The 25,442-nt window shown below is 41.7% G+C and overlaps 1 protein-coding gene across 1 annotated transcript in view; it reads right to left on the bottom strand.

Annotated features, from left to right (window-relative positions):
* Window positions 1-20,712, bottom strand: part of HADH (hydroxyacyl-CoA dehydrogenase) — a 45,549-nt gene extending 24,837 nt beyond the window's left edge. Inside the window, exons 1-2 of the mRNA XM_023219907.3 lie at window positions 20,440-20,712; window positions 1,220-1,348 (exon numbers count right to left, since the gene is read on the bottom strand). Coding sequence (XP_023075675.1) covers window positions 1,220-1,348; window positions 20,440-20,571 — 261 coding nt within the window. The 5' untranslated portion in view covers window positions 20,572-20,712. The remainder of the gene's footprint in view (window positions 1-1,219; window positions 1,349-20,439) is intronic.
* Between the last annotated feature and the right edge of the window lie 4,730 nt (window positions 20,713-25,442).

The raw sequence follows: 25,442 nt of genomic DNA, 5'->3' as shown, positions 1-25,442 counted from the left end.
TTTGGGAGGCCGAGGTGGGTGGATCACAAGGTCAAGAGACTGAAACCATCCTGGCCAATATGGTGAAACCTCGTCTCTACTAAAAATACAAAAATTAGCTGGGCGTGGTGGTGCACGCCTGTAATCCCAGCTACTTGGGAGGCTGAAGCAGGAGAATTGCTTGAACCCAGGAGTTGGAGGCTGCAGTGAGCCGAGATTGTACCACCGCACTCCCCCCGGCCGGCAGAAAAAGAAAAACCCTCCCAAAAAAAAAAAAAAAAAAAAAAAAAAAACGAATGAAGTTGTGACACATGTTACAACATGGATGAACCTTGAAAACTTTATGCTAAGTGGAATAAGCCAGACACAGGACAAATATTGTATGAGTCCACTTACATGAAGTATGAATGTGCAGGCGTAATTAATGCTACTGAATTGTATAGTTTAAAATGGCAAATTTTGTTATATATGTTCTACCATAATAAAAAATTTTTTAAAAGCATCTAGATATACCACCTTGGATAACTGAAGTGAGAAACAACAAATGCCCTATGCGTACTTTTCTCTGTCTGCATACAGCGAGAAATTCTATCCAAGCCCCAAGGAAATCAATCGTAAGCAACTTTAACAAGATGACAAAGGTAAATTAAAATTTGTTTAGGTGATTTGTGCTGTATTTCTAATTAAATGCAAACTCCTAAGTGAAAGTGCACCGAAAAAGCAGCATGGCCCTCAGTCACCGACTCCTTCTCATCCCAACATGCTGTTTTTTCCCAACCTCTAGGGAGTTCCTCAAATTCTTCTATCTCTTCTGTTCCTGGAAAGCAGACTTACTCACTCTTAGTTTCTATAAATACCATATTTATTATATCATTCTCTTAACTTGTAGTATAAAAATTATCTTCCCATTTCTTCTTCCATCCTTTTAGCAAAACAAGTGTTCTTCAATTCCAAATTCTCAGTGTTCTTCTAGAATGAGTTCACTACCTGTACAAGCTTTCTTCTCAACCTTAAATCCCACCCAACAAAACGGTTATTTACGTCTCCTGTTTTGTAATCAGTACCCCCTGAATGTTTAGTAATTACGTTATTATATTGGTTTAAAGTTATGGAAAAGTGAGTTTTACACCAACAAACTGAAAAAAAAAGAAAAAGAAAGCAAGCCAGAAATCCCCCATTGCCCTGCAAATGTAAAGCAGTCAGAGGACTTGTCTTAAAGACATCAATAATAAGAAATTACCTTAGGATTTTCTGCAAACTTCTTCTTTGCCACTTTCCTAAGGCTTTCCTCAATTCCCTTTTTGGATTTTGCCAGAATGTCCTCTGTCTGGTCTACCAACACTACTGTGTGACCAGTTGCTGCAGCAACCTAGAGCAACAAAAGAACAATTTCTTTTTAAAAGAAAGAAAACATAACACACACACACACATACACACACACACACACACACACGCACACCCCACCCCAAAAAGCAGTGGCATTTCATATTCCACATGAATTCTACTATCATTCCATTCAAACTACTGAGTGAACATATATGATAAGTCAACACTAACTAAATGCACACTTCCTGCCAGGCACTCTTCTAAAACCTTTATATTGAATACAACAAATTCTCGAAACAACTGTCAAAGGTTAAGAAGCGCCCCTATGGTCACTCAATGGGTAGACAGCAGAGCCGGAATCTGAATCAAAGTCCTGAAGGCCACACTCTAGATACTTCTCTGTACTGATTCTAACACTGCAACTGTTCCATTCAGGGGCCACTAGCTACATGTGGCTATTTAAATTAATTGGAATTAAGTAAAATCAAATATTCAGTTCCTCAGTGGCACTAGCCATATTTCAAAGTGCTTAGCAGCCTGTTCCCAGAGCACCTACTCCCCAGCCACCATCCTTTTCTCCTTGGAGCTGGAGCCCCTCGTGCAGCTTGGCCTCTTGGCCCTTCTCTTCTGCAGCTCTTAAATCAGCAATAGGTAAGACTTCAAACTCTAATAATGGTGGCAAAAAGACTCCTGTCCCCAAGGGCTATTTGGTGACAAGACTCCCATGAAAATGAAGTCTTTGGGATCAGCTAATTTAGGATGGGCAATTCCCTGCCTTCACCATGCCACCCTGGCTGAGGGAGGAATCCTAGGGTACAGGGTATGTTTAGTGAAACTGCCCAAGCTCACACACAGCCAGCTAAGCGCAGTCACAGTGAGTGACAAATCAATCCCTATTTCATCACTGTCTGGCAATAGCTTCAGCAAGGATCATGGAATAGGTATTGTGGCTAAAGCACACCATTGGGTCACCTTGATCACCTTATAGGCACGTGTATGTCAATCAGTTCAGGACAGAAGCAAGAGGACAGGCATGACCTAATACAATCATAAATGATGCAAGAGGACAGCAGAACTGAGATGCCCCTTAGGATCTGAGAAGCCCCCCGCAAAACCATTGCTTTGGAACCTCGATGACACCAACAGTGTGCAGGAGAGGGGCAAGTTATCTTGAATGAACCTGCCCAGAGAAGAACAAGGAGATGACAGAAATAGTCCCAAACCATGGTTGTGATATAAGATTTTTGAAGCCAGGCAACCAAAACTCAAAAGCAGAAAACCAATGAGTAAAAGAAACAGAAACAAAAGAGGAAAACCTAAAGGCAAAGATGTTCAAATCCCAAGGCAAGATTTCCAAAGAACAGTTTGGTAAGACAAGTTTTAAATGCAAGGTTATTTCAACTGCACTCATGGCTCCCTGAGAAAGCAGCACACGGTGGGCTCATGTCTGAGCCTGTGTACCCGTAGGGCTGCATCAGCACTGTCTGGGAACCAAGGCATGAAAATGCTCCCAGGACCGAAAAGTCTGACAACCAGGACTGGGCAACTGGAACAACGGGGGATGAGTTATCTTGATACAAGGACAGAGGCAAGCAGGAAACCAGCCCATCAGCAGAAACATTCCACAGGCTGCAGGTAGTAGCAAAGTAAAACAACATCCCAAAAGCAAAACCCTCATCAATCCAAACCAAGGTTTTCCCCTAAGTGGCAATGGACCAAGGCCCATTTAGTCAACGATTCAAATCATCTGATGCAAATTTGAACCTCCAACTCAATAAATTGTAAAAAAGCAAGAGCAAATTTTGTGCAGAAAAGACTTAACATGGCAGGCCTGAAACTGCTATCCTTAGAAAAAGGCCTGTTAGAAAGGTTGGCCCTTGGCTGGCATCTGGAACTTAGATCTTTCAGGAGGGTTCTCAGCATTCCCTGGTAAGTATGCCTTGCTGTGCCTAGACTGTGTGTGCAAACAATGCAGTTTATGATGCATACCTGCTTTCCTTCTGAGTATGGAATTTTCATACTTGCCAGGTAGGAGTGTTACATGACCAATCCCAACAAAAAACCTGGACACTCTAATGAGCTCTCCTGTGTTAACAGAAAAAACAAACTCTGTAAAATATTTTAAAGAGATTTATTCTGAGCCAGTGAGTGACGATGGCCCAGATAACAGTCTCAAGATGTCCTGAGAGAGAGTGCCAGAGGTGGGCTGGTGGTAACATCAGAAATCAATGCACAGAAAGTAAACATTGGTTCAGCCTAAACAGGTGGGATATCTTTAAGCTGGAGCTTACAAGTCATAGGTGGATTCAAAGATTTTCAGATTAGCAATTGGCTGAAAGAATTAAGCTTTGTCTCAAGACCTGAAGTCAGTACAAAAGAATGCTTAAACTAAGAAAAGGGAGTCTGCTGTCACATGATGGCATACAAGAAGTTGGAAAGTAAGCCACATTATAGTAGGTTAATTTTAAAAATCTGTTTAACAAGAGTATGGTTTGCAGGGCATGACTTAATACTTGCCTGGCATGACCTTAGGTCTTGTTTCTACAAAGAGTCTGTTCTGTCAGTCTTTTGGTCTCTATTTTACCGTTAATGCTGATCAGTTGTGCCTAAACTCCAAATGAGAGTTAGAATGAGGTGCCTCTGACCTCCCTTCCCATCATGGTTGGAAAGCTCAATTTTTCTCCCTACTTCAGTTTAAAGGCTGGAGCATTTTCTATAATTTCAGACTCTCCAAAATGCCTACACTTGCATACCTGGTCTAGTGAGAAGGCAACAATTGTATGTTGTAAATGGTTATTCCTGGCAGACTTTTTATAAAAAATTCTTTTTACTTTAGCTTTTCTTTCCTTGATTATCTCACAAAGCTTCAAGAAAACACAAAAGAAAACTTATAGTGTAGACATTTCACAGACATAGATAGAAAGGACACTCCTGCTTGAACGCAAAGTGCATATGGTTAGATCTGAAAGGAGAAAATACAGGCAAACAAGAGAAATTTTAATTCTCCTTAGATTTTTCCATTTTATGGTAAATCTCTGTGATGCAGGTCACAATTTATTGTGTTGCAATAAACTACCACTATAGCATAACTTCAAGTGATTTCAAGTTATAGTAGCATTTTCATTTTACCCATGTGCAGAGATCAACCCAATCTAAAAGTGCAAGGTTCCTTGCCATCATTTCTTACAGTCATACCCTAAAGACACAAGGTCAGCAACTTCTAAGGGCAACCTCAAGTCTTAATCATCTTTACAAACCCCAGTGCCCGACCCATGACCCACAGTGAGCAATCAATGCATGAACAACATACAAACCTGATGCCTGGTACATATTAGATGCTTAATAAAATATCCACAGGATTATAGGTCCAATGTTCTTTGATTAATCTATCCACATGGAGTTGGTGTTCATCTCCTGCTGGTGCGTTAGTCTAAATGGGCCATCACAGAGATGGACTCAAGATATTAGGTAGGCTATTCCTTTCTCTCATTTGAACCATAAAAACTGCACAACTTTTATCCCAGACTGGTTCGAAAGGCTAAGACACTCTTAAGCATGGGTGAGCAGCCATAGGCCACCTGAAGGCCACATGATTTATTTCTGAATTATTAGTGCACTTGTCTTATTTCTTCTATGAGATCTCTAAGAGCTGAGACACCAACAGAAGTCAATCTCTACCTCACCTCAGAAAGAAGCGTTTGAAAAGCCAAATGCAGCAAAAATAAGAGGCGCCATGTACTGAGCATCTACTATGTGCCAGGTTCATAATCTGCATTTTCCGAAACTATTTCTGATTAATCCAACAACCCTAATCCATTTTATAGATGAGGAAAACTGACGTTTAGAGAGGTTAAATAACGTGTCTAAGGCCCCAGGGCTACTAAGTGAAACTAATACACACCCTCAACAAGAATCCTTCAGCTTCAATCAAAGTCACAGTAATAGCAAAAATTACTTGATAAACAAGAGCACCTACCCAGACAAATGACAGTTTCCATGTCAGTATTATAGACTCAAAAGCAACACAGAACACCCTAACCCTTTTGTGGTTTTAGGACAGGGGTTCTCAAAGTGTAGCTCATGGACCAGCAGCAACAATCACCCAGGAAATTGTTAGAAATGCAAATTCTCAGACTCCACTCCAGACCCAATGCATCAAACTCTGAGTAGGGCCCAGTGAGCTGCGGTTTAGCAAGCCTTCCAAGTGATTCTGATGCTAAGGTTTCAGAACCACTGCTCTAAGATCTGTGCTCCAATCTGGCACAGATTAGAAACAAATGGGAATATTTTAAAAGCCCAAAACCCAGGCCCCACCTATAGATATTTGAATTCCTCTAGCCTGGGGTGGTGCCTAGTCATTCCTATTTTTAAAAACACCCCCAGATGCTGAGCACTGCCCTAAAATAACCTGTTGGCCCTGATCCCTATCCCTGCCTACACCAGCCACTCCTGGGTTGCCATCTATCTCCTCAAACCACTGAGAAGCTCTAAACCAATTGAGTTCCAAAGTCTTCCTGTTGCTCTCTGAAAGTTCCAGACACTATCCTGAAGATACTACTGGGAACACTCCTCTCCTACACATTCCCCAAGGAAAGGTCAAGCCCCACCAGGCCTCCTGCCTGGGACTCTTCACATCAGGGTCTTGCTCCATCACTCTTATATAAAGCTTGCTTCTTAATTCCTTTCTTGAAGGTCAAGCCCTGCACTTGCTTCCCTGATTATGTTTGTTCCAGCCCCTTTCTCTGCAATAGTGCTCTTCTAGCCTTGACCTCTGGCCACACTTGCATGTACCATCCCCTGTACAGATCCTTGATGGTCACCTGCCTGCTCCTGGCTGACTAACCACCACCTTTGAGCTTTGATCCTCCTTTCTTCTCCCCAGGCCACAAAGCTGAGAGAAAATCCTGAATCTCCTAGAGAAGAAATTCCTTGAAAGACTCCACAACCAACTGAAACCAGAGCCCACTGAGGTCTGCCAGCCCTAGTACCAGCTCCCATAGAGAGTGCATTCCAAATGCCAGACACCAGGCCTATCCTATCTCATTTAATTTTATTTAACCAGTTCTCCAAGGTTAAATGTCAATTTTAACGAAGCGTCACTTTACAGTTATGTAGTTTGTTCTTTCGAAACAGACAATTATGATATTAAAATCTGGATTAAATGAGCATATGACTGTTTTTGATATTTGGAAGAGGAAAATTCATTACAGTTACCATTATGCCTATAACTAATTATTCTTCCAAAGAATCCGGACAACACACATTTACAATATAAATACTGTACTGACCATTGTGAGGCTCCATTCTTTAGCATTCGAAGTCCTAACAACAACATTATCAAGTGCCTGTAATTGCTCCATTCTCCCACCACTTTTCTTTCTTCAACTCATGGCAAAATGCTCTTGGAGGAGACACTGTGGCTTCACTTGGCACAAATAATATGAACACAAATGCACATAAGGGCATGGGTATCTCAGATCTCATTATGCCTGGTACATTCAAATCATCCAGAATACATTTATATTAATTCTAGGATCATCCAAAAAGAGGCAAATTTTAAGATTTTTTTTTTTAAGGTAAGTTTTAGATGCCCAAAGACCCTAGTTTGAAAAACAATGGCTTCACCTAATCTTTTTGGCAACCATAAGATCAAATATTAAGAAAGAAGTATCTTGATTAGGAATATCCAATACAGACAATAAAGAAAGAAAAAAAGGTGTATATGGTAAGTTACAGTATCAAATAAACATTTAAACTGAATACAGTGTTATCACTTGGTTTAACATTCCTTTTAGTACCACACTAGTTTAGGGGCATCTTACCTCTTTAACAATAGCCTACCAGCTGGGCTTTCAGCCTCCAAGCTCAGCTCTCCCAACCCTTAACAGATATTTGTTTCATCTTCTTAAAGTAAAACTCAAACATCATCCCCGCAGGGTCATGTTCCTTCCTCCAGCAGACACCCAGGTCTTGAAGTGTAGTAACTCCTAAGGCTGTCCTACACACATTCTTCAGCTGCTTTTTTTTTGACCTTAAAAATCTCTTTTCTATCTAACTTCTTTCTTTCTTCATTCCTTTCTTGAAAGAATTATCCCTCATTGTTGCTGAGGCCAACCTCTTTCCTATGACAGATATGAAAGTTCATGATTATGGTTTCCAGTTATTCCTCCTGAATAAAATCTGGAGTCCTTCAAGTGATTATTCATTCACAGCTTTTGGTTACATGTTGGTTTGAGGCTACAAACAGAACAAGAATTGCTATGTTTCTCTTGAAAGCCAGGTAGATACACTGGAGTATACCACAACTTGCACAGCAAGGAAGCCTTTGCAGGGTAAAAAAATGCAGAGGTTAGAAAATGTTTCCCTTTGAATGATCAAAGGTTACAGACAAAAACACTTGGCTTCTCAGAGGTATGTGCTTTTGATCCTCTACCCAAGACTTGTGCTCCCCTAGGGATGGACCGAAACTACCACTTACAGCACCACACTAGGCATGCCACTGCATTCATTCCTTCACTGACTACGGCCTATTGACTCAACACCTACCCTGTAAGGTGAACATAACAAAATCCCCTACTCTCAGAGAGCTTGCACTTCTCATAAATTATCCCCTCTGATTCTCATAACTGCCTTTGGGGAAGGCACATTATTCTGTCTACACGTGACAGGGAGCTCAAGCTGCCTGCTCACATGCCTTTCTTGACCCTGGAAGACATGGGGGTCTGAGGGCAATAGCCTGAAACAGCAGCGAGACAGGCAAGGGCCAGACTCCAGAGCCTGTGTGCCAAGTGGGGAGACGGAAAACATTCCTTAACCTCAGCAGGCTGTCTCCTCATCTATAAAACAGGGGCAACAGGGTTGTTGGGAGGGTTAAATGAGTTAATACAAGTCAAAAACCTGCAGTGGTGCCTGGCACATCACAATAGCTTGGAGTTTTTTGTTTCCTAGATTTAAAATCCCTTAATGGCTGAAATTGATTTGGTCTTTGTATCCCTTAGTATTTATCACATGCCTTGAACACAATAGCTGTTCAATAAATAACTGCTACATAACAAATGCTTAGGACAGTAGTAACCTGATTTGTAGTCTTCCCCAGCCACACCACACGTCTCCCTCCTCTGTGCTATCTCATGGCTCTGTGCCCTTGCTCATGTGGTCTCCTCTGCCAGACATGTCCTGCTCCCTCATTGCTAATTCATGGACTTCAACTCTTCATAATCTAATATGGACACCACATCTCCTTTAGTGAAACTTCTCCCAACCCTTAGTAGAGGTAATCACTTCTTCTTTGTGCCTCTAGTGATTTACAGATATAGCAGATCTTTTGTGCAGGAATACTGAAAGAAAATAACTGGGTGTGGAGCTGGTGTGAACCACCAATGGGTGCTCAGTTATGTAATGGCAGCCCAGTCCCCAGGATGTGAACAGAACAGAGAAATAAAAACTTAACTGGTTATAGACTATTTCATATCATAAGAATCTCACTGATTTCAGAATAAAAGTTATTTACCAACCAGAGCATAGGAGAAATCCCAGAAGTGAAAGATGAATGATACACTTGAAATAGAAAAGCTAACCATACCAACCTTTTTTTCTTTAAAAAACTGATACGTAATAGCTGTACATATTTTTGGGGTACATGTGACATTTTGATACTTACCTAAAATGTGTAATGATCAAATTAGGGTAACTGGGATATCCAGTTATGTTATCTGAACACTTATCTTCTCTTTGCCAATACCAACTTTAGATGATGAAATCAAGATAGCATGGAGAGACCTTTTCAAAAGTGCTGTTGCATCATCCACTTCAGATTCGCAAGCTACTGTTACCACAAATCCCAATATAGGGTGGTTAGGCACACTCCTATCTGCAGGCCAACTAGTATTTCCAGTAAATACAAATTTCATAAACATAAAGGCAGTACAATGTATACCTATATCTTTTTTTAACATAAGCTTTTTTAATGTCCCTTTTTCCTTAGCATAAGATACATATACACACTATATGTCATATCACATCGTAAGTATTTAGAAACCATACTTTAAGGCAAGGTATGTAAACTATTAAAACTTTCATCTGTTTCAGATCAAATCCCAGATATGACAGGTAGGCTGTCTGTGCCTTCATTACAATTAGTTGTTCATACCTGTACTTCTTCCACTAGACAGTAGGTTTCTCAAGAGCAGCAATCGCATCTTACTTTTTACCTGCCCAGATATCTAGCACAAGGGAGATATTTCATACTCATGAAATGAACACTTGAATGACAGAGCTATTTTTTCATAAGCCTCAATTTGTAAATTATTTTAGAAAAAAGTTCTCAAGAAGTCATGACTGGTTTTGTTGCTAGAAACCTTTATGACAAAGTTTGTGTAAGCTTCAAGTTACTTTAAAATTATGAGAAATCACATTATTAGTTTGAAAAGGATAGTAAGAAAAAAAAGGAGCTAATAGCCAGAGTCTTTAGTCAATTCCCGAGTGGAAAAAATGCTACAAAAGTCTCTCTCTGTTATTTTGGTGAGCAGATTAACTGCTTTCTAGTACTGGTGGTTGTGATGCTAGGTAAAAGGGGAAATGGAGGGCAGTTGCTATGTGTTGCCCAGTGCAAGATAAATATTCTTTAAGCAGTACCCAGCCCTGTGATTTCACAATGGATGTGTGCTTAATTCACTCCAACATGTGAATGTGTCTTATACCTTTCACCAAAGAGGCTGTACGTAAGGCCAGAGTCATGCCAACCCTGTGTCTGCACCAGTCTGTGAGGGGCACATGTGTGAATCAGAGATGGCCACAGACACACAAGCTCACTGCTCTCCAGTACAGGTTTCTTCTCTCTCACAGAAGGGAAACTAAGACACCTAGTTTCTCACTACTTTAAGAGACTGGCAAAAGCATTTATTGTTTAATCAGGATCATCAGTTTTGAGAGAAGGCAACCCAGAAATCATTCAGTGAGGGACTCTCAAACATTTTAGCCATGAACACCTTTCTCCTTAAGAATGCATATTGAAGGCCAATATGTAAAACCAAGGTCAGAGAAGGAATCTTTGCCAACCTCCTGGGAGCCATTAAGGAGATCAATGAAATCTCTAATGTCCATCACGGTATAATGTTAAAAACCTCTGATCTATTCATATCCATCAGGATGACTATTACTGAAAAAAAAAAAAAAAAAAAAAAAGGACAAAACAAGTGTTGGCAAGAACATGGAGAAACAGGAACCCCTTGTGTATTGCTGATGCTCTGTAAAACGGTGCAGCTGCTGGGAAAACAGTACAGCAATTCATTAAAAATCATATACCCCAAAATATTGAAAACAGCCACTTGAACAGATATTTGTACAATCATGTTCAAGCAGCATTATTCACAATAACCAAAAAATGAAAGCAGCTCAAGTGTCCATTGATAGATGAATGGATAAACAAAATGTGGTCTATGCATACAACGGAATATTACTCAGCTGAAAAAGGAAGGGGATTCTGGCACATGCTACAACATGGATGAACCATGAAGATACTATGCTAAGTGAAATAGGCCTGTCACAAAAGGCAAACATTATATGATTCCACATATATGAAGTAACTAGAATAGTTATATTCATAGAAAAACAGCAGAACAGTGGTTGCCAAGGGATGGGAGCCGGGAGAACGGGGAGTTGTTGCTTAATGGGTACAGAATTTCAATTTTGCAAGATGAAAGGAATTCTGGAGATGGATAGTGCCGATGATTACACAACAATGTGAATGTATAAGGCCACTGAACTGTACCCTTAAAAATGGTTAAGAGGGGCTGGGCATGGTAGCTCACACCTGTAATCCCAGGACTTTGGGAGGCCGAGGCAGGTGGATCACTTGAGGTCAGGAGTTGGAGACCAGCCTGTCCAACATGGCGGAATCTTGTCTCTACTAAAAATCAGTAAAATTAGCCGGGTGTGGTGGCAGGCACGTGTAATCCCAGCTACTCAGGAGGCTGATGCATGAGAATTGCTTGAACCCGAGAGGCAGAGGTTGCAGTGAGCCAAAAATCATGCCACTGCACTCCAGCCTGATGACAGAATGAGACTCTGTCTCAAAAAAAAAAAAAAAAGGTTAAGAGGATAAAGTTTATGTTATGTGTATTTTACCACAACTGAAACAAAAACAAATCTAAAATTATCCAGGTGTGGTGGCACATGCCTGTAATCGCAGCTACTTGGGAGGCCAGGGCAGGAGAATCACTTGAACCCAGGAGGGTCGAACCCGGAGGTTGCAGTGAGCCGAGATTGTGCCACTGCACTCCAGCCTGGGTGACAGAGTGACAGTCCGTCTCACAAAAAAAAAAGATGTGTCATATATATAGGCAATAATGTTCCACCTGAAATGCAATTCTGTGTGAGGTACTTCTGTCTGTGTCACTTACTCCACCAAACTTCCATGGTTCCCTATGACCAAATAAAGCTTAAATTCTACAAATGGCATGCAAGGCCCTTAAAGGACTGGGATTCACCTCCTCACCAGACACACCACTCACTGTTGCCTCATGCATGACAGTCTTAACACTACCACGAGGCTGGTAGCTCCCTACATCTGTCCCTCAACTCCAGCCCTTCTCTTGGCCTCACCTTCTCCCCAACTTCACCTATTAACCAAGCCTAAGCATCGGCCAGGTGCGGTGGCTCACACCTGTAATCCCAGCACTTTGGAGGCTAAGGCGGGCAGATTATGAGGTCAGGAGTTAGAGACCAGCCTGACCAACATGGTGAAACCCTGTCTCTACTAAAAATACAAAAATTAGCCAGGCATGGTGATGTGCGCCTGTAATCCCAGCTCCTCGGGAGGCTGAGGCAAAAGAATCGCTTAAACCTGGGAGGTGGACACTGCGGTGAGCCAAGATCATGCCTCTGCACTCTAGCCTGGGTGACAGAGTGAGACTCCATCTCAAAACAAAAGAAAACAAAGAATCATTTCCAGACAGAAAGCCTACTCCCCAAGATCCTCTCAGCCCCAAGCTAGATGTCCCCCATGTGCCCTGTAACATCTCTGCATCCGTGTACCACAGAACCTACCAAACTGTGTTATAGTAATCTGAACTCCTCTACTGTAGGCTCCTGACCAAATGTCATTCATCTTTGTGCAGAGAACCTAGACCCTGCCTGGCTATGGCTGGCTCTTAGGGAATGTTGACTGAATAAACACATTTGTTGGTAAAGTCGAGATGAGACCTGGTGGTTCTTTCCACTGCTGTAGCTGATGGCCTCTCCTGATAACGTAAGCTCTTATTTAGAAAAGAACTGCAAAGAAACAAGTCAAATTTGTTCTCCTGAGTTATGTAGTAACACCCAAGTTACCGCCAACTTTCTGGGATGGAGAAGGCAGTGGAGGAGTGAACCACAAAAAAAAACAAAGGCCTTACTTTTCTCCTCTCATAGATATCTGTTATCTTTACAACAAATGAGGAGGATTCTTCCTGACAGTTTAACTTGAGTGATCATAATTTAAATCAACCCACTGAGAACTCATGTTTTATGTTATAGGGACCTACACACTGGTAAGACCTTGAGGACAAGCAGTCCGCAATGGAAAAATAAAATTATATGAAGGCTATGTCCTCAGCTCCACGACTTTTCTAGGCCTGGTGGAAGGCAGGCTCAGTCAGAGAGGAAGTATTTTTAGACACGGGTGCTTCAGAGTTGTAAAAATAGGCTAAGTGTTTAGCACACTTGTCAAAGCCCCAGAGTACTCTGACCACAGGACCAAGTAAACATGCCAAGCAGAAGCACACTGGATTTATTTATCTTTGTAAATGTATCAAGACTTGAAGCAGCTTTCTCTGAAGCACAACTTGAGTGGTGAGTCTATGAGACTTACATCAGCTGGCGTGGTGACTGGTATCCCTCCCATCTCCTTCCTCAACAGTTCCACTGGATGTCCCATGTGCCCAGACATTACAAGGAGGGCCACCGTTTTCATCCTCTCTCTGGAAAATCCCAAAGTTATGCAAACTACCTACCATTTTTCTGACTTTCTTCAGATCCCCAGAATAAGTAGACTGAGTCAGAGCTCCCTGAGGCCAACTCTGCTTCAGAGGCTGCCACGCCTTGACAGCAAGGCCTGCTTTTTACGGTTCTCATGATTTGATTCAGAAAGGAAAAAAGTCATAGGTCAGTTGCATCTCTCAGGGCTGGCATTTCTGGGTTTATGCTTGTTTCTGGTTGTGTAATGTCTTGAACTCTGCCATCAGCACAAGTTGTCTTCCCTGACTTCAACAATTAGCAAAAGGTGTTCTGCTGAGGATGACTCCCCCCTGTTTTTGAGAAGGAGTCTTGCTCTGTTGGCCAGGCTGGTGTGTAGTGGTGTGATCTTGGCTCACTGCATCCTCTGCCTCCCAGGTTCAAGCAATTCTCCCACCACAGCCTCCTGAGTAGCTGGGACTACAGGCATGTGCCACCATGCTTGACTAATTTTTGTATTTGTAGTACAGACTGGGTTTCACTATGTTGGCCAGGCTAGTCTCGAATGCCTGACTTCAAGTGATCTGCTCCCCTCAGCCTCCCAAAGTGATGGGATTATAGGTGTGAACCACCACGCCTGGCCTGGGTTGTTCTTGAAACAGTTAAATTAATTGGCCAGCCTCCTTTATTAGACTTCAAATTTTACATTTCAAAATTTTGAAATTTTACATTTCAAAAAGTATTTCTAAAAAGCAAAGAAAGTGTGCCCCCATTTTTAGACTAGAATTCTGTTACAGTTTTTTTAAAAATTCATTAAGTGTGTAGGTTTCATAATAACCCAGGCAACCTCTCCCAGACTTCTCACCTCCTACAAATTCTGAAAAGGTAAAGGGATAACCAGTCATGTCAACAGCATCGTTATATTTAAGACTCCCTGGAATATGTTGCTATGTTGGACACTTTCCAGGTAGAGGAGAGTTATAAATCCAAAGGTCTCTCTAGGAAGATTAATATGACAATGTTTGTCATGATGAGTGGGTTTTTTCTTTTAGTTTTTGCTGAAAGGACCAATTAAGAGGCTCCCATGACAATTCAGGTTAACACACCTGGTCTAGGAACTGCAAAGGAGAAGGCAGAGGAAAGAGCCCTCCCTGGACAGAAAAGTTACAGAGCCTTTTCTGGTATGAAGACACTGATTGTGATCCCATCTTCAGAGTACATGTGGCTGGAAGAACAACTGCAGCAACAGGAGGAGCAAGCTCTCTGGAAAAAGCTGGAGAGGTAAAAGGGAGGGAACATAATGAACTAGGTCTTGGCAGGGGAGTTTGAGTCTACGATGGGCAGAAGGATGGCAGCACAGCACCCTGATAGGAGACGACCAGCAGGTGACTAACTGAGTCCAGAGCCAAGGAGACATCAACCTGGGATGTACTGATTCCAGAGAGCCACAGAAGATCCTCTGCCATGGATGCCACACTTCTCCCCACAATATAGCGCATGCCAGAGCTGCAGGCAGAACTGAATTCAGCCTTGGGGATTTACAGGCAGCAGAACAAAAGAGAAACTCAAGTTCAGGCCCCGGCTCTGCCTGCAACCACTGACCCCAGGAACCATCTCTGCAGGGGTGATTACTGTAACGGTCACATGAAATTAAAGAAATCAAAATTCTTTGAACAGAATAAAGTGTCACATTTTGTAGAGTGGTTTTAGCTCTACAGAAACCAGTAAATAGTACACTAAGATTATCTTTCTCAACAACCCACATAAAGAAGTCTTAACATCTTTAGAATTGTTGGAACTCCCTATATCAAATCTCTTCAGACAGTGAAGACAATCTAAGAGAAATCCTCACTAGATCAGGTCTGAGGGTCTATGTGAAAGCAGCTAATATTTATCGGACAGTTACTATCAAATACACTAATGCTATTCTAGGAGCTTGTATATTAGTTCATTTAACTTTCACAACTGTGAGATGAGTCTCATTATTCCCAGGTAAGTAAAGAGGCAGAGAGAAGTTAAGTGATTCGTCCAAGGTTCCTAAAGGCAGGATAGGAAGGCTAGCATCTAAACCCTGGCAGGGACCTCATAGCCTGTACTTTTGAGCTTAAAATACCACTACCAGCAATAATAACATCATGAATATAACAGGGAGAGCCACAGAGAACAGCCACATTATCTTCCTGTGGTCCCAGTAGAACTAGCGAGTGAGGTGCGTGTGCCTACCACAGATAAGGAAGAAAGAAGGGAGAGGGAAAGAAAGAAGAAACTCAAGGGGCAAGTGACTGAAGCTGGAGGCAGGACATGGCGGGAAAATGCCAAAACCTGACTGACTGAAGTGCCATTTCTGCTCTACAAAATGTCCAAACATATCCCATAGCATTATTTTCTGTTACCTGTCAGCTCTACCTCTTCTACCCTCTGGGAATGACAGTATCTTCAACCTCACCCCAAGTCCAATAACTAATATGCTAATAGAGGGTGGTTCTACATCCTATTACCTCAACCAAGAGCAGAGAACAGCCCAACAAAGAATTAAGCAACAACTCAGGAAGTGGGGGGAAAACTTCATAAGAAACAGACACATCTCATGCCCTTCAGTAGGAAGGTAACAACTGGGAGTACAAATATTCTTTCCATGAGGAACAGTCAAAAGGAGAGCTTACAGCCAGGTAACTAGGCCTGTCTCCTGTGATCCTGAAACTTCTTCTAGGCGTCTGCACTGCTTTGCAAGCAAACCTCAACAGAGCTGTACTCATAGAAGAAGAGAATAAAGCTAAAAAAAAAAATATGAAACAACTCTGATCACTCTCCTTTTCAGCATCAGAAAATGCAGAGTTGCGGGCAAGGAGAAGAGATGAGAGAACAAACCCAGTGGCTGGGGAGAAGCTTTCAGGTCTATTTGAATCCTTATCAAGCATGGTAGAGTAATACAAAACGCCTGCAACGTTGCAGGCTCTCCTTGCCCTTACTTTGTTTTTAACAGTCAAAGAAGCTCTCTCTAGAAAAAAATATGCACTTTTTGCTTTTTAAAAAGGAGGAAAAAAAAAAAAAGCAACCTTTGGGAGAGAAGAACCTACCCCCAAGCCCCTTTAAGATGCAAACTTTCTCACTTCCTCAAAGAAGTGTAGTGCACTAAAAAGAAGGTTGCACCAGAGAGCATGTAAGTGTCTGAAGGGGGACATCTGAAGTGCCCCATTTCCAGGGAGGCCACCGGCTCCTCACAAGTAATCTAATGAAAGCTATGCATCCTCTCTGGGCTCCTCATACGAAAAAAATGCAATATATGAAGCAAAGTTTAGAAAGGATTCATTACTAGAGAAATGCACACAGCTATTAGCTTTCTTCCTTTCTTTTTTCCTCTTATAAAGCAAAAAAACAACTTGTCCCTCACTCAAGGCTCATTTAATCCTATAAGCTTCTTTGCTGGCCTAAGTATCCAGTGAAGATAAATTAGTAATCAAAACCAAGTCAGAAGTGTATAATAACCAAACACATGAAACAAGTTAACTTTAAATATTAACCTGCAGTCTAAGGGATTTTTTTTTTTTTTAATTTAAAACTAACAAAAGAAATGACAGGCAAAGTAGATACTCTCGGAAAATACACATGTACAAATGGCCTGTGCTCTGATCGAATGTAATTAAGCACTGAACGTGTCTTACATTGCTTAATTGCTTGAGAAATGCATCAGGCTCCCACAAAATCTATTTATTTTTCCATCCTGCTGAGCACAAACTAGAACACGCGTTTAAATGACAAATAAAACTATTAACAATTATAAGAACTGCACCTTGACTAACATTAAAACTACGTCAGAAAGTTCAAGAAAATTAAGCTAATGAAAATTAGTAATATAACCTCGATACTGGTTTGTGATTGTACTTTTACGGCTTTACTAAAGTTTAACAATAAAATGGGGGGTAAGTAAAAAGTGCTCTCCTTCCTTTCAGAGGTCCCTGAAAAAACATACCTACTGCTGCATCAGCGGGTATGTGCATTAAAGATTAAGCAAGATGGAACACGGAATCATGACCAATATTCTCCATCTAAACATTACAGGCCTACCTCAGCAGCTATGATCAGGATGGAAGTGGATATGAGGGGAAAAGGGCAAAAGGACAAGGACAACTGCAATGAAGATGACGACGAATTTATTTATTTATTTATTTTTGAGACAGAGTCTCGCTTTGTTACCCACGCTGGAGCGCAGTGGTGCGATCTTGGCTCACTGCAACCTCTGCCTCCCAGGTTCAGGTGACTCTTCTGCCTCAGCCTCCCAAGTAGCTGGGACCACAGGCACATGCCACCATGCCTGGTTAATTTTTTTGTATTTTTAGTAGAGACGGGATTTCACCATACTGGCCAGGCTGGTCTTGAACTCCTGACCTCAGCTGATCTGCCTGCCTCAGCCTCCCAAAGTACTGGGATAGCAGGCTTGAGCCACCATGCCCGGCCGAAGATAATTATTATAAAGGCAGCTAACTTTCTGTGAACTCTTATTATGTGCCAGACCACTGTGTAAGCGCTTGACATATGCTAATTCATTCAATTCTCTCCCAACGGGGCCAGTACTAGTATTAGTACTACTTTAGAGATGAGAAAACCGAGACACAGAGGTAAAGTAACTTTCCCATGTTAACACAGCGTGAGGCAGAGCTAGCATGCAGACCATCCAACTTCCTATATTGAACTGCAGCCCATCTGTACTCAAAACACATCAACTAATTCATCTCTGGCACTCAATAAGCAAAACAGATTTACCCTATGCCAAAAGCTGTTGGTCAAGGAGCATAAAAAATGAAGCAATACTGCCTAGAACTGCATGCTATAGGGTAAAGTGCAAAACCAGATCAGTTAAACCACAGGAAAACATTGCTCACAAATGTTTTACAGGATTGGAGCTGTCAACTAAAGTAACTGAGGCTTTTCCAAACTGTGTTACATAAGGATGCAACTACTGTTTCTCATGGTCGTCCACTTTATAGATTTCTGGTCTTTATAACCTTTCAGAATGACAATTCCATTATGTGTCCAGCCTACGGCATAAATAGTTTTTTTTCCCTTAAGTTTCAAAAGGCACTCCCTGGTCCAACTATTTAAGAGTTTGATTGACAAGCACAAGCCTGTGTTCTCCATTAATGTCAATCATTTCTCCTAACTCCTTTGTCAGGTGAAAGCTCCAACACCATACCCGTAATTTTAGGTGTTGCCCCTCTGCCTTTTAATGCAACACAACATCCTTTTATGGTCAATGATGGATGCAGCATTCAAAGAACTAAGCACCCTGATTTTCTACAAAAGTTGAAGTGATGCTTTCTACTTAGTTTCTAATCCTTTCCACTGCTGTCTTCAAGGACACCAGCCACAAGTTTCTGGACCCATTTCCCACAATGTTCCTACAGGCTGCTTAAGGCCCTAATATTTTGTTACTAAGATGTTGTTAAAATGTTTTTAAAAAACACATTGTTTTATTCCTGCTCACAACAAATCTCACTCTCACAGCCTTGGGAGATTTTGGTGGACCCTGGGGATACACACACATTCAAACTAAACTTTCGAGTACAAATGTGTGGAACTTTTAGGTTAAAGGGAGTTACTCCTCCCAGGCCATGTACAACATAGATTATGGGGATACTATAACCTAGCAGTCAAGTGATCCACACAATAAAAATGGCAATGTATGTCCAAAATTATGGTCTCAGAGGAAATGGGAGACTGTAAGAACTCATATAAATAAAACATAACAGGGATATCGATTTTAGAAGGAAATGCAATCAAATAAAAATGTTGCAAAAAACTTGCCAAGGAGAAGAAAATTGAGATATACAATACCTAATAGTAAAAGGTTTTTTTGTTTTTGTTTTTAAAAAGCAAGCACGAAAGCGTGGACTTGGTTGGAAACAAGACATTGAAAAAGTAAACTCTCTCATAACTGTAGCCACTGTAGTACCGTCCCCAAGAAAAATTAGATGACTATAACTGCCTCGCCCAACAAACCAAGTTGCAAAGGACTGAAATGCTAAGAATATAATCAGCTAGGATACGAAAACCGTGGTTCTCCTATGTGAGCTGAAATGGAATAATTAAAAAAAAAAAAAGTACAAGCATTACAGTAACTAGGTAATCAATCATTCGCACAACTGAGCCTGAACCACAGCTCAGCAGAACAACGGAAAAGTCCTGAAGATGTACAATGGATAAGAGACTTGTTCCTGCTGGGCTCAGAGGCTAACGCCTGTAATCCCAGCACTTCGGGAGGCCAGGCGGGCGAATCACCGGAGGTCAGGACTTCGAGATCAGCCTGACCCACAAGGTGAAACCCTGTCTCTACTAAAAATATAAAAATAGCCGGGCGCGGCGCCTGTAATCCCAGCTACTAGGGAGGCTGAGGCAGGAGAATCGCTTGAACCCGGGAGGCGGAGGTGGCAGTGAGCCGAGATCGCGCCATTGTACTCCAGCCTGGGTTAAAGAGGGAGACTCCCCCACCCACAAAAAAAAAAAAAAAAAAAAAAAGAGAGAGAGAGAGACTTATTTCGCTGCAGAGCCAAAATCGCAAGCTCAGAACTCTGCACAGCCGGCACTGTTTCAAAGGTCAAAACCAGGACCTCAGCAATCTTCCATTAGACGACTTTACCAAGTGTTACAAAAGTCATGACTATTACTATTCTTTACAATACAGGAAGCGAAGGAAAGACCGGGGAGAACCGGGAGGCTGTTTAGGAGAGAAAACTACTTTGACAAAGATTGCACAATTACAGAATAAAAATCAAAAATAACTGATAAAATAAAATTAAAACTGATCGATCGCAGTTCACGTCTTTGACAGCAAACTCCCGTTTGAGCCGAGCAGGAGCAAACGCGTTATGCCTGAACCTTGTGCACATATAATTCTTCTCTCGCACGGCCCGGTTCCAAAATGCATTCACCGCCACTCTCCACGGAACCTTCAGCGGGCCCTAGGAGCGGCCAGAATTCTCCAAACAAGGAAACTGAGGATCGGCCCAGAACCCTGAATTTTGAGGGGAGTGAGACTTGGGCCCTCACAGGCCCAGAAGCGAGGCATTTCAACTACACCGGGAAAGGGCGGGGTGAAAACTCCCTGGTGTCGGGCTGGCGCAGGCCCCTCGCGGCCGGTCGCGCCAGCGCTTCCACCTCAGGGTGGGCGGCCAAGCGCGTGGGCACGCTGCTGAGAGGGCCGCTCACCTGGGCGATGCCGGCGCCCATCAGCCCGCCGCCGATGACCGTCACGTGCTTGACGATTATCTTCTTGGCCAAGGCCGAGGCGGTGGACGAGGAGGACATGGAACGCATGAACTGCCTGGTGACGAAGGCCATGGTGTGGCAGCGGGGGACAACAGCAACGAGACGCGGGCGGAGAAGACGCGCGTGGCGAGTAGCGGCGGAAAGACAGCCTTTGGGGTGGGGACCTACGCGGACCCGCCTCCCGCGCTCCCCTGGCGTCACCGTGGCGTCACCAGGCGGCGGGGCGGGGCCTTGAGGGCCGCTCCTCCCATTGGCCTGGGCCGTAAGATCCCAGCGCTGAGCGGGTATACATGCGCGGGCTCTCAGCTGTCAGCATCCTCAGCGCTGAGTGAGCCTGGGCTTGAGACCTGCTGAGCAGCGGGACCTGGTGCCTGGCGTTCTGGTGTGGGTCCGAGAACAGACCCTTCTTCTGAAAAGCCAGTAGCCCCTTGTTCAATGAAGTGAGTCATATTGACTTTGTAAATGCTATCCTTTGATGACGTGCATATCTAGGCTCTGAAGAAATATGTGCTGCTTGGCTGTGTTGGTAACGGACTTGGTTGATGTCACCAAATAATCAACTCGGGATTATTTTAATCCCGTGAACAGTGATTGTTTCCCCTAAAAGGGAAAGAAATTTAGACTGCGAACACCCAAAACAAATGTCTAGTGACCCATGAGTTCCAGTGCAAAAATCAGGCTCAGGGAAGGTAAAGGGAGAGTTGACTTTTAGTTACCCATCTTGACATTGGACGTCTATCAGTGTAGTGAACATGTGGACGGTTTAAGGTCATAGAGCAACCTTTGTGGAATAACCAATACTTTTAGAAAGCATAGGAAAGAAATGTCAAATAATGGAAGACTTGATAGCAACTTGGCCAGTCTTCTCACTCAGGTGAACACTTTATAATTACTGTAACTTAGTGATATATGATTTTTATTAATTTATTTGCTTTATGTTTAAATATTGTTAATAAGAAAAACTTTAAGCAAATTAAGTTTAGCAGAGTTTATCTGAGCAAAGAAACCATGAATCAGGTAGTACCCTGAACCAGTAAAGGTTCAGAGAGCTCCAGCCAGTAACAGTGGGCAAGCAGCGTTTATAGACAGATTTTTTTGCAGCCTGTAACAGGCTCAAAGCTCCGCTTTTGTGATTGGCCAAGACTTGGCCACTTGTTAGAAGAACATACTCTCAAGTTACATTGCAGTTTATTTACATATTAAGTATGATTATAGTTTGCTAGGTAGGGAGGCAACTTTAGGCCAAATTTAATTTAATAACAGTTTCCTGCTTTGGTTCAGCGTCTCATTTTTAAGAGATTGACCAGAACCTTGTTTTGTCTCAGTATGGAAGTCACAATGTTAAATTAGTTGAGTGATTATACTTTCTTCATGTTGTTATTCTAACTGTAATAACACCATTTGGTGTACAAAGGATGGCTGCATAGAGACATTTAAGACTCTTGAGGGGAAACAACACATCAGGGAGATGTTATGGCCACAAGGAGGAGAATAGCAATAAACTGAGGTACACACCTTAACAGGAGTGTCCGCAAACATCGAAATCAAACAATTCAAAGTTCAGGCAATACAGATAGTTCAAAGTATTTGAGTCCAGTTGGTCATAATCTAATTTAGGGCATTATGGCAATTAAGGACTGTTAGAAATGCTTGTTTCTCGGTGCCGTAAAGAAATAGTACTTGAACATAAATTTAATTTCTTTAGCAAGGCCATTTTTACTTTCTGCAGAAAGGGTACACTCATCAGCAGTTTTGCCACGAGAGTACATGAAACAAAGGAGACAGGGTCATTTATAACCTGACACGTCCACCTTACTGCTGTGTCTGATTTCCAGTGGCTGAAACGGGACCTCACATTCTGTATTTGTCCCCTTTGGCTAGTAACTTACAACTTTTTAAAAGAGGCAAAGGCAGAGGAAAACAAAGGAAGGAGGAAGTAACTTGTGGAATGCTGAGAAAGGTAAAAACACTTTCAAATAAGGAGGAACAGGCTACGACCTAATGCTCGCTTGGACCAGTATAAGCATGCTGGGGCAAATATTTAGGCTAAATTGTGGGAGCTAAAAACATAAAAGTACATTGATTTCTTTATTACAGCTAACAGATACTTAAGAATGTTAGCACAGGTCTTTGAACAAATTTTGCTTCTAAGAGAGTTGCTGTTTATTTCTAATGAGATGGAGAGGAAAGTCTTTGAAGAGGAACCTCTACTTTACTTTTTACAAGGACCATAGTTCACTGAATGACCTGATTCAGCCTTGTGGCCTGATATAAAGAGGTATCCATTTTTGTAGTTAACCTGGTAACACGAGTTATAATAACCTGGAGATCTGATAAAGAAACATAAAGATTAGAAAAGTTTGGAATAGCCTAGCTTGTCTTTCGCTACCCGGGATGCCTGCAAACCAACTATAAGCTGCTCCCATAAATGTATCATGTGTACCCGGGATGCCTGCAAACCAACTATAAGCTGCTCCCATAAATGTATCATGTGTTCCTTTCCCCTGAGAAGTTTCCTTAACATATTCAGCAGCAGTGTCTAGAGAAACAGCAGTATCTGCCACCTTTTAAAGTAAGTTTTCTGTAGCAGTAAAATTAGAGGAGAAATAAGTGCAACATTCAGTTTTATTCAGCACCATACAAAAGCCCCCAGCAAAAGCAAAGAGGAGATCCAAAGCTGTGTAATGTTCCATGAAGTTTGTTTGTTGAACACAAATGTTTTCATCCACTGAAAACATTTAAGTAGCTTCTACCCTCTGAACCCCTGGGAAATCTGACTGGCTGCAAATTCAAGATTTTCCCCAATTTACAGATTAGTTTCAAATTCCATACAACAGGCACTCTGCTAATGCCAAGAGTAAATTTCAGCAACTCCATTGGAACCTCTCCTCAGTAGAAACTAACTTATATTCATCTATTTTTAGGTTGATGCGAACTTTGGTTATTGACTGCTTTAACCTCTGATTATGGAAGGTATTATGGGAACTTTCAGGGAAAGCTCTTCGGATGTAGGAGCGAGCCAGGCCAAATAGCAAGATCTGAACCAGTGAGGAAACAACAGAGTAAGCAGATTATCCACCCACCCAATATACGCCCTTGGAGGCTTGAAAAGAGGGCCATTTAGTGGTGGTTGAGCAGAGGTCAGTTAAGTTTGTCCACCCGTAAGTTTGCATAGCTCCTAAACAAAGTCCAGTGGTAAACTTACTCTTCTGTGGTCCCTGTATAGCATGTTGTAAGGGTGCAAACCACTAGATCTAGTAAAAAGACTTTCCTAGATTTAAACCAGTGACATCATACAAGCAATTATTCATATCCACGTAGGTAGTCCCCAGCATCTTGAGTATACAATGCCTGGAAGCACAAGATAACTTCTGCAGGCATCACTCTGATCGTTTTTCTTTTTTTTACTTTTATTGACAATTGACATAATAATTGTACGTATTTATGGGGATGACTCAATGCATGCATATGTTGAACAATGATCAAATCGGGGTAATTATTAAATAATATAACTATCACTTTAAACATTTATCATTCCTTTTTGGGGATAACATTCAAAATCATCTCTTCTAGCTATCTTGAAATATACAATACATTATTATTAGGTGTAGTCATTCTACTGTGTAGTAGAATATCAGCTTTTATTCTTCCTGTCTAACTGTAACTTTGTACCCATTGACCAATCCCCTCTATCCAGATGTTCTACATTTGGTGATAGTTCAGTTATTAACTGAAAAGATCAAGATACTATTTTCAGCAAGTGTAGGAAGGCAAGTAGCAGTGATGTGTAGCATATCAAGGATGACTTTCCTCTCTTTCCTTGGGGTTGCAGGGTGACTCTCTTTAGGAACACAGAGAGGCCTTAGCATTAATGAAATTGCTTCTAGATTTTTGGGCATTAGCTCATAAACCCAACAGTTACTCTGGTTTCTTAGAGACCATAAGACTTTGCCAAAGTCATCCACAGAGTGTGGTCCCAAGTTGACAAGGAAATTCAGTTATTTCTGTTGCATACAACATTTTGAGATAACAACTAGAATTATGATTAATAGCCTTATACCAGGACTATTAGATTTCTATTAATTTCTTTTAAGTTCTGAAATATATATTAATAACATATCCATACATATATAATTCAAAGAAGGTCTAGCATTATTTAGGGTTTTCCTAAAGAAAGGGAAGGAATTCGTATTGCAGGAAATAGAGAAAAAAGGAAAAAAAAGATAAGCCTTTCATGATAGCAAAGAACTCTTGATCTGCAATATTAGGAAAGCTGTCTACATATAGGATGCCATGTGCTTCTAGGGAAAAACTTCCCCAATCAGCTTTATTTCAAGGTCTCCAACAGGTATACAGTTCCAGAAGTCTACAAGAGCTCGTTGGATTCAAGGCCTTGGAGTTTGCTGCAGAGAAGAACTTGGTATGGTCCCTTTCAACTGAGTTCAAGTACTGTCTTTCTCTGGGGTTATTTCCAAAAGACTCCCACCTCCAGGTTCTATGTTATGAAACAGTTGGTTGTCATCAGTTGGTGAGTCACGAAGGACTTCTTTCACTTAGTAAAAATATCATTTTCAGAATGCATTCAATCCTTGCACTATTAAGTCATGTCAGAGTTTATAAGAGTGGTAGATACATGAGACTTTATTATTAGGAGCATAAGCCTTCCAGTAACTATTTTATGAGGGGTCAATTTATGTTTTCCAGTGGGAATGGATCTTATTGCCATCAATCAGTAATACCTTTGACCAAGGGAATGCAATCAATTCAGTTAGCTTTTCCTATGCTATTGTGTTTATAATACCTGTTTAACTGTTTTACAACTTGTCTAGTGAATTGCATACCTCTGTTGCTGGAAATTTCTCCAGCAATGCCCCATAAGGGAAACACATTTTCCAATAACCTTTTAGCTATTGTTATATCATTGGCCTCCCTGCATTGGAAAT

This window comes from Piliocolobus tephrosceles, chromosome 3 (assembly GCF_002776525.5).
Source record: "Piliocolobus tephrosceles isolate RC106 chromosome 3, ASM277652v3, whole genome shotgun sequence".
In the NCBI taxonomy this organism is placed as follows: domain Eukaryota; kingdom Metazoa; phylum Chordata; class Mammalia; order Primates; family Cercopithecidae; genus Piliocolobus; species Piliocolobus tephrosceles.
The sequence above is the reverse complement of the archived record's forward strand: the minus strand, read 5'-3'. Positions and strand labels throughout refer to the sequence as shown.